We start from the raw sequence: 14833 nt of genomic DNA, 5'->3' as shown, positions 1-14833 counted from the left end.
CAAATTCTTATTCTCCTTAATAAATGCTTCAAAGTCTAACTCTTGCTACAGCTTATAATTTATTGGCAACCACTCATTAGATATTTTAGACAGACTAGCTAGAATTTTAGCCTCTATACACAGGCATTTGTGAGAATGTGGGTACCACAGATTTTTAAGGAAGTGAACTTGTGAAGGAGATGAAGGAGATGCGCAATTAGTCTCAGAGAAGTGCTTAGAGCATTGAGGACCTAAGACTAGCTCACAATCAGTCATTCGATATGCATATATTAATCACCGATTCTATGTCAAGCACCCACACTGGAGATACATAGAGAAGCAAAAAAACAAAACTCACCAATGGGTGTCAGTGGGATCTGTTTGAACCTCTGTCTTCCTGGGGGAGGGTGGGGCAGGGCTGCCTCTTTATTCACCATGCAACACTACCTCATTGTATATCCAGTGCTTGTTGAATGTTGACTGACTCTATATATAGCCATGTGTTTGTATATATATTTGTGTGTATATGTAAATATATGCGTGTGTCCACACACACCTGAAAATTGTTCAGCAAAACCAAGTAAAAGAGGCTTGGATTGGATTTCCGTGACACCTCCCACTTGCTCTCTATCTGTGGTTCCGAGAAAAGATGGGTTCAAGCCTTTACTTTAGGCAGCTGGTTTAGATCTCAGTGATATCGCCTTGAATGTTGCCTCAGTCTCCCTTATTGCAGTCCTTCTCTTTCCTCTGCATCTCCAAATACAAGACTTGCTATATTCAAATTCTTCATATTTATAATTTCTTATTGGGTTGTTTATAATCCATTTTTTTTTTTAGTGAGGCAATTGGGGTTAAGTGACTTGCCCATGGTCACACAGCTAGTAAGTGTTAAATGTCTGAGGCTGGATTTGAACTCAGGTACTCCTGACTCCAGGGCTGTTGCTCTATCCACTGTGCTATCTAGCTGCCCCTATAATCCATTTTTAAAAGAAAATCCAGCTCTTCCAGCTCGCCTTGGCGGCAGCCGCAGTAGCATCATGTCCCACAGGAAATTTTCTGCTCCCAGGCATGGGTCTCTGGGCTTCCTGCCCCGAAAGCGAAGCAGCAGGCACCGGGGAAAGGTGAAGAGCTTCCCCAAAGATGACCCCAGCAAGCCCATCCACCTGACAGCTTTTCTGGGCTATAAGGCAGGCATGACCCACATCGTGCGAGAGGTGGACAGGCCTGGCTCAAAGGTCAACAAGAAGGAAGTGGTCGAGGCCGTCACCATTGTGGAGACGCCCCCCATGGTCATTGTAGGCATCGTGGGTTATGTTCAGACCCCTCGAAGTCTCCGGAGCTTCAAAACCATCTTTGCTGAGCACATCAGTGATGAGTGTAAGAGGCGATTCTACAAGAACTGGCATAAGTCCAAGAAGAAGGCCTTCACCAAGTACTGCAAGAAGTGGCAAGATGATGATGGCAAGAAGCAGTTGGAGAAAGACTTTAACAGCATGAAGAAGTACTGTCAGGTTATCCGAGTCATTGCCCACACCCAGATGCGCCTGCTCCCTCTGAGGCAGAAGAAGTCTCACCTGATGGAGATCCAGGTGAATGGTGGCAGTGTGGCTGAGAAACTGGACTTGGCCCGGGAGAAGCTGGAGCAGCAGGTACCAGTGTCCACTGTGTTTGGACAAGATGAAATGATTGACGTCATTGGAGTGACCAAGGGCAAAGGTTACAAAGGTGTCACCAGCCGCTGGCACACAAAGAAACTGCCCCGGAAAACTCACCGAGGCCTGCGTAAGGTGGCGTGTATTGGTGCTTGGCATCCTGCCCGTGTGGCCTTCTCTGTGGCTCGTGCTGGTCAGAAGGGCTACCACCATCGCACTGAGATCAACAAAAAGATTTACAAGATTGGCCAGGGTTACCAGATCAAGGATGGCAAGCTGATCAAAAACAATGCGTCCACTGATTACGATCTGTCTGACAAGAGCATCAACCCTCTGGGAGGCTTTGTCCATTATGGTGAGGTGACCAATGACTTTATCATGCTGAAAGGTTGTGTTGTTGGGACCAAGAAGCGGGTCCTCACCCTGCGTAAGTCTCTGTTGGTACAGACCAAACGCCGGGCCCTGGAGAAGATAGACTTGAAGTTTATTGACACCACCTCCAAGTTTGGCCACGGCCGCTTCCAGACTGTGGAGGAGAAGAAAGCTTTTATGGGACCACTCAAAAAGGACCGAGTTGCAAAAGAGGAAGCTGCCTAATGTTTCCAGGCCAACTTGGAGCTGGTGGGTTCTCAATAAATGGAGGTTATTTTCAAAAAAAAAAAAAAGAAAAAAAAAAAAGAAAATCCACATATTAACCAACGCCGATTCCCAGGTTCTAAGCCAAATCATATCACGATTCCTCTAGCCAGATATTCCCCAAGTAACCCTCGGGGTACTCACCATATTTATGGAGCAGAGAAGAATCATGGAAGGGAAATCAATTCTACTCATCCAACACATTAATTTGTCTACTGTATGGTCTTTGTCTTTGCACCCCCAGTGACCAGAACAATACATTACCTGGCATGTAGTAAATGCTCATGGGCTGATTGATTCTATGCCAGGCATAGGATACAAAGAGAAAATGAAACAGTGTCTAAAGTTTCAGGGTAAAAAATACAAATACCGTACTTAGCATTAAGAGCTCTGATCTTCCAGGAACAATTTTATTTAATATTTTATTAAACTGACATTCAAGCTATTTCTAGTTTCCCAAACCACATCACTCTCTGTCTGGAGGAGATGTCAGGTCATGTTTGTAGGAATCCCGAGAAGGAAAATCACAATATGTACAATACAGTTCTGGGGTAACATTCTGGAAATTGACCAACCTAGTCAATCTCTCTGTCTGTCTGTCTCTGTGTCTTTCTCCTCTTCCCTCCTCCTCCTCCTCCTCTTCTTCTTCTTCTTCTTCTTCTTCTTCTTCTTCTTCTTCTTCTTCTTCTTCTTCTTCTTCTTCTTCTTCTTCTTCTTCCCCCCCCTCTCTCTCTCTCTCTCTCTCTCTCTCTCTCTCTCTCTCTCTCTCTCTCTCTTTAAACCAGGAATTAAACAACAGGATTTTACTTTCCATAAGTATCTTAATCCTTTCTTCATGGAGGAGGTTAGGTCCTAGAGCACATCCTTAGATAGGTCAATAACCCAGTCACTCACTTCAGCAGTGAGGCAGGCAAGAGTTAACTTTAGTTAAAAGGTTTGATATCATTCAACCATTTTCCTAAGAAAAGCCTTTTTGTTCTTTTTTGTCACTGACTTTTCTAAGCATCTTTCCCAAGGATTTGGTAATGGATTTTTTAGAGAAAAATACTATCTATATGTTTAGTTTTACCAAAAATGTTTTAAATATGTATGTATATTATTTACTTATTATATGTATGTATGTATGCATGTATGCATGTATGTAGTACGCACTTACCTATTATCTATCATCATCTATCATTTACCTATCTACCTATCTCTATTTATCTATCTTATATCTATCTACCTACCTAAACTATCATCTATCATCTCTCTCATCTCTCTATCTCTCTATCATCCATCCATCCATCCATCCATCTGTCCATGCTACCCCCAAGGAGCTTACAAAGGTAAGTATAGACAAAGGAATCCAAAGTCATTTCCAGAAGGAGAGACCACTACTAACTGGGGGTATCTGTACAGAACACCTGTAGGGAGTGGCACCTGAGCTTACTTTGAAGGAAACCAGGGATCGAGGTGGCGCTGTGGATAGAGCTCAGCCCAAATGGACACTTAGTAGATGTGTGACCCTGGGCAAGACATTTCACCCTATTTGCCTCAGTTTCCTCATTTATAAAATGAGCTGGAGAAGGAAATGGCAAACTACTTTCAGTATGTTTTTCAAGAAAACCCCAAACGGGGTCACAAAGAGTCAGACTGAACAACAACAATAGAGATTCTATGAGGGGAACCGTGAGGAAGGAAGGGCATTCCAGACACTGGGGACCACCTGTGCAATCATCTCCACCCAGGAGTTGGAATGTTGTGAACTAGAATCCTTAGGCTACTTTCTGTCAGCCAATAAACATTCCTACTATGTGCCTAGAATGGAGTGAACCTGGAGAGTTGGAGCAGAGGCAGCCTGATTGCACAAGACCTCAAAAACTAGGCTTCGTTTCTGCATTCTCTGTTTCTATTAAGACATCACAGGGCTTTGGAACTTCACTGCTGCCTCTCCTCTCTCTCTCTCTCTCTCTCTCTCTCTCTCTCTCTCTCTCTCTCTCTCTCTCTCTCTCTCTCTCTCTCTCTCTCTCTCTGTGATGCTGGCTCCATCCTTTCCAATCTCATATCTGACTTCACCCATGCTGAACATATAGTTACCAAGACATTCCTCTGCTGACTCATGATCCTGAGTAAACGGCTCCTCGTCTGAGCCTCAGTTTCCTCATCTGTAAAATGGACATAATGATAAGAGCCCTATGATCATAGAAAGTTGGGATCAGATGAGGTAATGTATGCAAAGTGTTTTACGCTTTTTAAGACTGTGTAAATGTCGCCTCCCTAGTTAATGCGTTTATTGATTCCAATACACCTGGATTCTAACCAGAGCCTGCAGCCCGTCTCCTGTCCAATCTGTTCTGCACATCTGGCCCATTAATCTTCCTAAACTACCGCTCTGATCGCCTTACTCCCAGCTCAAAGCCCCCCGGCCTTCTAATTTTCATTCATTATCTTCTTTGATGATGACAACCCAGTCAGGAAGAGTAAGGGCCGTTATTTATCCCATCTAACAGTTCCATGGGGAAACTGAGGCTAAGAGGCCTGGGTCACCAAGTGGGTAGAGGTCAGAGCCAGTATCGGAACCTCCAGTTCAGGCCAGGCCCTTACGCAAGACGAGCGTGCGGCCAGGGCACAGAGCAACCCTTAAGCTGAGAAGTCCCCGAGAAAGTTAAGCAGCGAACTTCCGCAGCTCGCGGTGAGTTTAGGGATCCCCGGGACCTCCGCTTCTCCCTCGACAAATGAGAGGGCCTGGACCTCCCGCCTCTCAAGCCCAAGACCTGCCCGCCCACCCCGGGCTCTCTCTCTCTCTCCCGCCCCCTCTTTCCCCTCCCTAGACCCTTCTTGGGCCCGCCCGGGCCCCGGAGCCCCGCCCCGCCAGCCCCCCTCCACCCCCCCCCCTCCAGCTGCCTCTCAGGCCCACTCCAGCTGTGGGGCGGGGCAAAGTTTCCCGGCCCGTCCCACCCCCGCCTTGGCCCGCCCACCACGCCCTTTTGGGCCCGGATAAAAAGCACTGACTCGCAGGCCTTCCTTTTATTTTCAGTCCTTTCCCCACGAGGACAGAGCACCCCAGTAGCCTGAACGTAGGAAGAGAAGCTAGGCTGAGGGGGGAATCCTGGAGGGAGCACCTCCTCTTCCTCCTCCTCTTCCTCCTCCTCCTAGACACTGCCGGTCTGTTTCTGGCTCTCCTCCCGGGCAGGACCCGGGATCACCAGGACCAAGAAGCGGTTCCGTTGGATCCACAGATGCCCAGCTAGCCCTGGTAACACCCCTCCCCCCCGCCCCCAGCCGTACTACCCCCCCCCCGCCCCCTCGCCGCCCCTGGCCCGACACTCGCTTCTCCTCTTAGGAGCACGAAATATCCCCGTGCTCCCCGCCCTACTCCCCTTCCCCAGCCCTTGCTCCACCCTCACCCCTGTCTAGCTTGACTTCGGTTGGAGGCCCCAGGAGGGAAGAGAAAGGGAGCAAATCCTGCAGCTGGACTGGGGAAGTCCGTCAGCCTAACAGATAGCGCTGGCACTGCCCGGGTGCCCGGGCCCTGGGACGGTCTCTGCGAGGACCCCGAGCCACTTGCGGACAAAGGCTGACTGCGTGGATGCTGGACCGCGCATCTTTAGAGCCCTGACCTGTGTTAAGCCCCTCAGGGATGTTTAAAAGAGATGATCAAATGACAAAATATTTGCAAAGCGCTGAACCCAGTGCTTGGCACATAGTAGGTGCCTAATAAATGCTTTAAAATGCTCCCCCCCCCCCAAAAAAAACCTCGTCCGAGGTGGGATTTTATTTGGGGGACTTCCTCAAACCTTGCCCTTGACTTGTAGCCACTTAGCCAGCTCTTCTCACTACAGCCAGGCCAGATTTGGGGTCCGGAGGCCTTAGGTGCCAGTTCCCTTGCTTTATGGCTGGTTACCTTCATTTGGCCGGACACTTTTTCTGGACCTCAACTTCTGCGACTATAAAATGAGGCTGTTCGACTAGATGAGCACTAAGCTTTCCTTCTGGCTCGGAAGTGGCAGACACCGGCTTTGGAGGAAAAGGGACCCAGTCCAGGCTGGGATCTGAGCTCTGCTACCAACCCACTTCCCCTTTCCAGTCATCAGCTTCCTCCTCAGTCAATAAGCACCTGCTCTGCTCCAGGCACTGTGCTAAATTCTGAGGATACAAAGACTTTCACCAAAGACAGTGCCTGCCCTCAAGGAACTCCCAATCTAAGGGGGAGCCAACTATGTGCAAACAAGCTACAGGCCAGATAAATTGGAGATAATGAGGGAGGCAGAGGATTAAAGAGCTAAAGGAGACCTGAGACCTTTCTGACTCCTCAGGTCAGAACCCCAGACTTCTGAACTTTATGCCAGGAGGGAAACTGAGGCAGCAGAGGCTTGGAACACAGTGTAAATGATCAGAAAAGTAGCTGGTGTGGTTAGAAAGAGCTCCACATTTGGAGTTTGGATCTAGATTTGACACCCTGTGCTACCATGTCTTTGTCATTGAACAAATCCCTTCTCCCTGATCTAGAAATGAAGGTGTTGGTCTAGGTTGCTGAGCACCCTGTGAGTGATCCACAGGAAGTTGGCCACCTAGACCCATGCTCTCCTTTTAACAAGTAACCCCATTGCCAGTGTCCACCATTGTAAGACTCTATCCCTATTGGTGGAGATGACCCCCCCACACACACACACCCAGATAAGGAAACTGAGGCCCAGGGGTTGACGTGATTTGTTTATGGTCGAAAAGGTGTAGATGGCAGAAATGGGCTTTGACCTGGAGTCATTTGTTTGTTTGTTTTTTTCGGGGCAATTGGGGTTAAGTGACTTGCCCAGGGTCACACAGCTAGTAAGTGTCAAGTGTCTGAGGACGGATTTGAACTCAGGTCCTCCTGAATCCAGGGCCAGTGCTCTATCCACTGCGCCACCAGCTGCCCCTGACCTGGAGTCCTTTGACTTCCAATCGAGGGTTCTTTCTGCTGTACCCATGCTGCCCTGTAGTGGAAATCTATGATCCTTCTGTTTCTTCTTTCCACTTCTAAATCTATGATCTTGTGACTTTCAGACATCCACTTGATATATCTGGGCCTCATTTCCTCTATAAAATGAGGGACACCCCCTCTCTTTTTAGCCCTCAGTCCTGTGATCTGCCTGGGAATGGAGCCTCACTGTCTCCAGCCCAGGACTGGGTTTCCATTTAGAAGGTTCCAGGCTTCTTCTGTCTCTAACCCTAGGGCACTCACAGGGTCTTCCCCCCTCTTTAATGCTTAATCAGATCTCTGCTTGCCTCCTGCTCTTTTCTCCACCTTCAGTTTTGCTGTCTCCCTCCATCTCCCTCCTTGAGCTGACCTCTGGCTTTTGGGGAACCATTTTGTTTTTGTTTTACACTGGCTTTTGTTTTGTTCAAGACCAGTTGAGAGCTGCGTTTTCCAATTTTACTTGCCAGTGAAAATGGACTTGGGTTAACCATCTCTCCTCCAGATCTGATAGAAGTGTTGGAGCTAGATGGAGGGTGGGAGGATATCTTTGGGGTGCAGCTATCCGTCTGACATGTTGTCTTTGACTTTCCTTCCAGAGAATTGGAGAAGAGAGTTGGAAGAGACCTTTCAGGGTGGCCAGTGCTCCCTGCCCCTTTTTACAGAGGAAGAAACTGAGAACCAGCTCAAGGTCACATAACAAGTAAGTGCCAAGGCTGGGAATCAGAACCCATGTCCTCTAACCCCAAATTTAGCACATGCTTTCTCTGTTAGCACATGCTTCTTTGCTTAGACAGTATAATATTCAAATGTATGTAAAGTTTTATGTTTTGCAAAATGTTTTCCCCAAACACTAATAGCAAGCACACTTCTCTACCAAGAGCTAGAGTGGCATGGAGAAAACAGGAATGGCTCTGGAGGTGAGGGACTCAGGTGGAATCTGCAAAGTGGGGACAATGATAATTTCTTTTTTTTTCTTTGCGGGGCAATGAGGGTTAAACGACTTGCCCAGGGTCACACAATTAGTAAGTGTCAAGTGTCTGAGGTCAGATTTGAACTCGGGTCCTTCTGAATTCAGGGCCAGCGCTTTATCCACTGCACCACCTAGCTGCCCCCAATTACAATTTCTTAACCATTTCCCCAGGTTGATGTAAGGAAGGCCTCTTATAATGGGATGGTTATAGGGTTATAGATCTAGAGTTGGGAGGGACTTAGGGAAGCCACTGGGTCTAAGCCCCACATTTTATGTGGGTCACATAAGCCGGTACATGGCAGGTCAGATCTGAATCCAGCTCTTCACGAGTGCAAAGCAAGCTTTCCTGTCTCCTTTTCAAACTCAACAAGTGATTTGTAAATTTGAGCTGTTAGGAAGAGGGAAAGTGAGGCAGCAGACAGTAGAAGCACAGTGTAGACCAAAGGATAGGAAGCTGGTGTAGATGTAGAGCCTGAGTTCAAATCCCAGGTTTTCTACCTCTTACTTTGGCAATCTGACTTTTCTGACTTTTCTGACCCTCAGTTTCCCGAGCTATATGACTTCTAAAGTCCCTCCTGGCTCAAAATTCATGGTCCTGGACCTGCCCTTTATCAGGTTACCTTGGATAAGTCATAGCCCTCTCTGGTTTCCTCATCTGTAAAATGAGGTTTTGGGAGCAGATGACACCCAAGGGTCCTTTCAGCTCTCAACCCAGGATAGTGCTTTGCAGAGCCACCATATGATATAATTAGTGTATCATTCCCATTTTACAAATGAGGAAACTGGGGCTCGGTGTCTGAGGTGGGACTCAAACCCACATCTCTGGCTCTGGCTTTGTTGCTCTCTCCCCTATGCCATTTGGTCTTTTGAAGGAGATAGTTGACTTGGGAGAAAGCAGCTTCATCGACAATTCCAGGGACTGTTCTTGGCTCTTTCCAGTCATAGTATAAATATCTGTGTATTGGAGAAGAGTTGAGATAATGAGTGCAAAAGTACTTCCTGAGGTGACTTGGGGGAAAGGCTATAAGGCTAGACATACGAAGCACTGTTCAAAGCATTCACATTTTGTTGTTTCTTTACCTGAATTACAAAACAAACTAAAATCACCCTTGGGTAGTAGGAAGCAAGCATCCAGGGGCTTCTTTTTCCTCAGCCATCTCTTACATAATGGCTAGGATCCTATGATGTGGATTGGGTAAGCAGAATGCTCTGAGAATGGCTTCCTGCAGGCCTAGGGTTTATATACCTGTCATGCCTCTGAGCTCTAGAATTCTACACTCCTAAAGTCCAGGGTCTAGATCTGATTAGACCTGGCACTCCCTATTTGGCCTATTTTAACTTTAACTTGACTTAGTTGCTTTCTCCCAAAGTTTACGTGACTTCTCATTTACCAACTGTTCCTTCTTTTGGTTCAGAATTATTTCCAATTACTTGGCTCCACTTACTACTTCCTTCGTATTTTCTGAATCAATAAACATTTACTAAGCACCCACTATGTATCAGGCACTGTGCTAAGCAACAAGCATTTATTAGGCACCCACTGTGTGTAGATATAATGACAAAGTGAAAGGGTCCTTGCCTTCAAGGAACTTGTATTCTAATGGAAAGTTGTCAGAAAAGCAAAGTTAGTATTATACTAGATACTCTGCTTTTAGAGAAAAGAGACAACCCTAAATATATGGGTAGCTGCTATCTTTTTTATTTTTATTTTTTGCCTCTGTATCACTTCTTGGTTGTTGTTGTTATCCTTATTTTATAGTTGAAGGAACTGAGGCAAACAGAGGTTAAGGGACTCACTTGGGATCCCACAGCTAATAAGTGTCTGAGGCCAGATCTTTGTGACTCCAGGCCACCATTTGCCTCTGACTTGGGGCAGAGAGACCAATCGGGAAGTTATTTAAATAGCCCAGGAGAGAGGCAATGAGGGCCTGGACTAGAGTAGTGACTATCTGATTACTGAGAAGGGGATGAATACGAAAGATACTGTTGTGTCAAGATAATAGAATGTGGTAGATGAGGAGATTTAGCAGATACTCAGGGGCCTGCCTGGAGATTGATTAAAACTGATTGAATTGGGTGAGAGTGACTGGCTTACTTTCAGTTAACTAGATTATAAGCACATCTGGCTGGTACTTAAGTGGGTACTTAAGAAGGTATTGGTCTCAGAAGCTAAAAACTTTGAACTTTACATCAAGACCACCTTCAAGTCTAGTGAACCAATGAATTTGAATGACACTAGCCAATCAGCTTGAAGAACCTCCCATTTTTGGGAGGGGAACATGAAGGAGGAAGTAGATGATGGCAAGAGGGTTCTTCCTCTTTTGGTGCGAGACACTGGTGTGGTGGCAGAGGACTTCAGAGGTGGGAGGTTTAGGAAGGCTAGGATTGCCAGGTTATAAGAAATCTGTTCTCAATCTTTCTCTTTCTTTTACTATCTTTTAATAAACTCTTAAAGACCCTAAATTCATTCATCAGTGACTTTAGTCAGTTTCCCCCCAAAACTAGGGGGGCAGATTAGAACCCACATTTAGAATTTTAAGTTATATACTGTGAAGGTAGAATCTACAAGATTTGGCAACAGCTCTGCCCTGTGGGGTGAGGGAGAGTGAGCCTGGAACCCACATGGTTGGCGGTGCCTTTATCTCAGTCCCACCCTGACTAGCAGAAGCAATAACAAGCCAAAGAACATGATGCTCTCTATAGGAAAGCAGAATTAACTCTTCTCAAAAGTTAGATCAGACAAAGTATTAAGAGTTTGGTTTGAATTTTCCTCCTCAAATCCTTCTCCTTTTCCCTCTGGGGAAATACTGGATCATCTCTATGATCTTTGAGTTCAAACTCTGGTGGGGGGACAAGGGGAGAGTTTACTTTTGGTTGGTGAGGCTCACTAGGGTTTTTCCAAAGCCAATCTAATCCAAACACATTTCAAATTGGGTTAAAACAAAATGAAAATTGTTGAAATGGGATCTGATGAGGTCGTGACTTTTTTCAACCCCTCCTTATTTTGCAAATGAGAAAATCGAGTTCCAGAGAGGTGATGTGATAGTCCAAGGTCATACAGATGGTCAGTGGCACAGTGAGGATTTAAGCTTTACTCCTATCTTGTCCATTACACCGCCCTTCCTCTCCTTCCTGCACTGGGGGGGGGGGTGGGGGGGGAGGGTCATAAAGGATGTGTAAGGGCTTATTTCTGGCAGTAACTCCAGAAAGGACAATAAGGGAAGCATGTTCCCTCAGCCCAAGGCTTCATTGCTTATACTTGTTCCAAGGCCACTGATATGGGGATATCAGTGATGATGAAAGAGATGTTCCACTTTTCAAAATCCTGAGAGACAAAGTTGTGTGGTTAGAGTTAAGGAGAAAATTTCCTTTGTCAGATGAGGAAGTCATGTTTGCCTCCCCCTGCTCAGGTTGTTATTTCTTGTAAAGTTTTGTGCTGTGCTTGCAACACCTTTTTATTTATTGTAGCTTACTTTCCTTTTGAGAATAGAAGGAAATATCTTATCCCTCCCCCTCCCCAACAAGCAGGGAAAGTGAGGCATGGAGAGAGGAAGTTGATTGATCAGTCAGTGGCAGAATGGACCGGAGCCCAGAGCTCCCAGCCTAGTGTTGTTATTGGTGTTTTTTCACAATTCTTGTGATTGTATTGGTGTTGGGAACTCCCAGGTGAGGGAACTCCTTCTATCAGTGCAGCTCAGCACCTGCTCTGTGACTTCTAGCCTTACATGGCCTGGGGCATGGGGAGGTTAAAGGATTTGGCAGTGTGTGTCACAGGCTGGACTTGAACCCAGGTCCTCCTGATTCCAAGGTTTGTTCTCTACCTATTATAACCCACTGCCCCACTTCAACACCCCCGCACCCATATGCTAAGTAACAGTGTCTCCCAATGAATCAAAATCTCAGAATGGCAGGAAATTCAGAGGCTGTCTCTGTACTTGCACAGGAATTCTCTCAGCAATGGGTCTGACAAAGGTCATTCAGCAGTACCTTCCATTTTGAAGAACATGGGTTTCCAGGAGCCTTCTCCTTAGGCCAAGCCTAAATATGCTTTTCTCCTCTCTTCTGTATCTTCCTCACCCCCCACCCCATCCCCTATTCCTAGTTCTGCCCTCTGGGGCCAAGCTACACAAGGCTGATCCTTCTGCATGACAGCTCTTTAGAAGCTTTGGGATTCTTCTCCCCTAAGTACTTTCTTCTCCCAGATAACACCCCTATCCTTCACCTGGGTCTTCCAGAGTGTGGATGCCAATCCATCATGGCTACCCTCTTCTAGGTGGGCTCCATTTTGTCAATGCTTTCTAAGATGTGACACGCAGAAGCTGGAGTGATGGATTACAGATATAGTAGCCAGTGGTTTTCCTCTAAATTTTGTGGTCTGTGCCTCTGTCTCTCCCTCTTCCCTCCCTCCCCCCCTTCCCCCCTTCCCCCTCTGTCTCCTTCCCTCTCCATCTCCCTCCCTCTCTCCCCTGCGGTCTCAGTCAGATTGTGCCTTCCTCTCTCCTGGGGTAACAATTCATGAGAGCTGACTACTTCTACCATGTGTGGCCTGGAAAAGGCAGTGGGTACATTAGGGAGAAATGACTGTTTGATTCAGAGGAGAAATGGTGATAAGGAAAGATCTCTTTTCCTTTACTGCCTCAGCCTGCCCTCCAGCCTCCATCCAGCTCCAGTGATTTTGGTGGCTTCCCTGCCACCAAAGGTAGGAAGGGAACATTGTGTGGTATGATGTTAAGGGCTAAAATTCTAGCTAAACTGTCTAAAATATCTAATGAGTGGTCGCCAATAAATTATAAGCTTTAGCAAGAGTTAGACTTTTAAGCATTTATTAAGGAGAATAAGAATTTGGTAAAGAGAGAGAAAGGCCTAGATTCCTATCTATTAAAGGGAGAGCACATTTCTAGCTCCCTTCTCCGCCAGAGTCCAGAGGAAAGAGCCTGAGTGCGAGCGCCAGTGTCTTCCTTCCTCCTCCCACTAGCCCGTGTCACTTCCTGACACCAAAGAAAAGACTCCTGGTCTTGCCCTCAAAGACCTTCGCTTCATGGGCAGAACTCTACAGTAAGTCTCCAGCAGGTGGCGTTATTCCAATCGTTACAGTGACCTGTGGCCAGGTGAGACTGACAAGAAGACACTGGCCAGTTTCTGTGGCTCGTTTGCTGGTGTAAAGAGGCCTTTCTTCTTCTTCTAGGTGAGTCTTCAGGATGTTTGCCAAAGCCACCAGGAACTTTCTCAGAGACACTGACCCAGGAGGGGACTTGATCCCAATGTCGAGCCTGAATGACTCAGATGGCTTAGAGCTTCTGAGTCTGTTGGTGAAGAAAAAGAGGTTTTGGTTTTGGCAGAAACCCAAGTATCAGTTTTTATCAGCCACTATCAATGACATCCTGACCAAAGATCAGTTTCTGAACCCAGGTAAGGTACTCCCTGGGCACTCCTTGCTGCTCTCCGGGTCTGTGGCCTCGGATATAGAGATGGGGACTTTTCTAGAGCAGTGGCCGAGGTCCAGAGTGGAGGGAAGGGCTTCATGCAATATCTGGGTGACTCTTGGGCCAGTCAAACATGAGCATTTAGAAAGGATGATGATCAGGAAACCAAACAAGAAACACCTGCTCCCTGCTGCACCCCGTGCCCTAATGAAGGTGCAAAGACCACAGAGAGGCTTTCTCTGCTCTCAGTGAGGGAGATGGGCTTTTCATTTCTCAATGAAGCAAGAGCAACCACATCCCCTCCTGAGTTGGAGATTTTATAGTGCTGGGAAATGTGTGTGTGTGTGTGTGTGTGTGTGTGTGTATACATGCACGTGCATGTGTTTAGACACACACATGCATGCATATAGCACATGCCCACACTGTTATATATGCATATTTTAAACACGCACATACTTAAGAACATGCATATACTACACACACGCATTCTGTACAATGCATGTGTGTATAGGTACATATATGTGTATATGCGTATGCATGGGCATGTGTGTACATGTACTTATACACACACTTTCCCTCCTTCTTTTGCTCCGTCATCTTGGGTTGGGGTTCTCAAACTTCTGTGTGTCATAGACCCCTTTGGCAGTGTCAGGTGAATCCAGTAGAACCTTTTTCAGAATTGTATTTTTAAGTGCGTAACTTGTCAGATTACAAAGGAAATCAGGTCTATTGAAATACAGGCATTAAAGTATCTTTTTAAAAAATCATGGCCCCCAGGCTAAGAACCCCTAATTTTGGGGACTGGCCCCATTCATCTCTGACTAGAAACTACCATGGTCTGTACTGTGGAAGGAAGGACTGACCTGGGAAGGTCATCCAAGACTGTGCTTGCTCCCTGTCCTTTCAGGCAAGGGGATTGAAGGGTAACAAGAGGGGGGCAGGATGGGCTAGGCACACGGCATGATAACACGGGGGCTCCAATCTGGCTCTACCACTTTCTGCATTCACTTGGCCCAGGGGGCATCCAGAAAGGGGACCTTGTCCTCTGCCCCCATGTGCCTCCCACACAGTAGATTTTCCCTCCGACACAAACTTCATAGAGTTGTGCTGATCGTGATTTAAGGCTTAGGACCACATCTATTCCTTCCTTATGTCTGAAAGGCTTGAAGTAGATGCTGGGGAGGGGTGCAATTGGAGGCTCACTCCTTTTGTCCACCAAGGAAGTTTTCTCTGA

The 14833-nt window shown here is 46.7% G+C and overlaps 2 protein-coding genes across 4 annotated transcripts in view; both read left to right on the top strand.

The window, feature by feature from the left end:
• Positions 1 to 994: 994 nt before the first annotated feature.
• Positions 995 to 2314, top strand: LOC122729668 (60S ribosomal protein L3-like). The gene has a single exon (XM_043968640.1). It carries the CDS (start codon positions 1017 to 1019, stop codon positions 2226 to 2228), a length of 1212 nt encoding a protein of 403 aa, XP_043824575.1. The 5' UTR covers positions 995 to 1016; the 3' UTR covers positions 2229 to 2314.
• A 2945-nt stretch (positions 2315 to 5259) lies between these two features.
• Positions 5260 to 14833, top strand: part of GSDME (gasdermin E) — a 63137-nt gene continuing 53563 nt past the window's right edge. The window contains exons 1-3 of one of the 3 annotated variants that reach the window (XM_043969114.1): positions 5260 to 5505; positions 7803 to 7906; positions 13362 to 13585. In XM_043969114.1, coding sequence (XP_043825049.1) covers positions 13375 to 13585 — 211 coding nt within the window. In that variant the 5' untranslated portion in view covers positions 5260 to 5505; positions 7803 to 7906; positions 13362 to 13374. The remainder of the gene's footprint in view (positions 5506 to 7802; positions 7907 to 13361; positions 13586 to 14833) is intronic. The other 2 variants (XM_043969115.1, XM_043969116.1) reach the window with 2 other exon arrangements.

Source organism: Dromiciops gliroides, chromosome 5 (assembly GCF_019393635.1).
Source record: "Dromiciops gliroides isolate mDroGli1 chromosome 5, mDroGli1.pri, whole genome shotgun sequence".
Classification (NCBI taxonomy): domain Eukaryota; kingdom Metazoa; phylum Chordata; class Mammalia; order Microbiotheria; family Microbiotheriidae; genus Dromiciops; species Dromiciops gliroides.
Note: the sequence above shows the minus strand (reverse complement) of the source record. Positions and strands in the feature narration are given on the sequence as shown.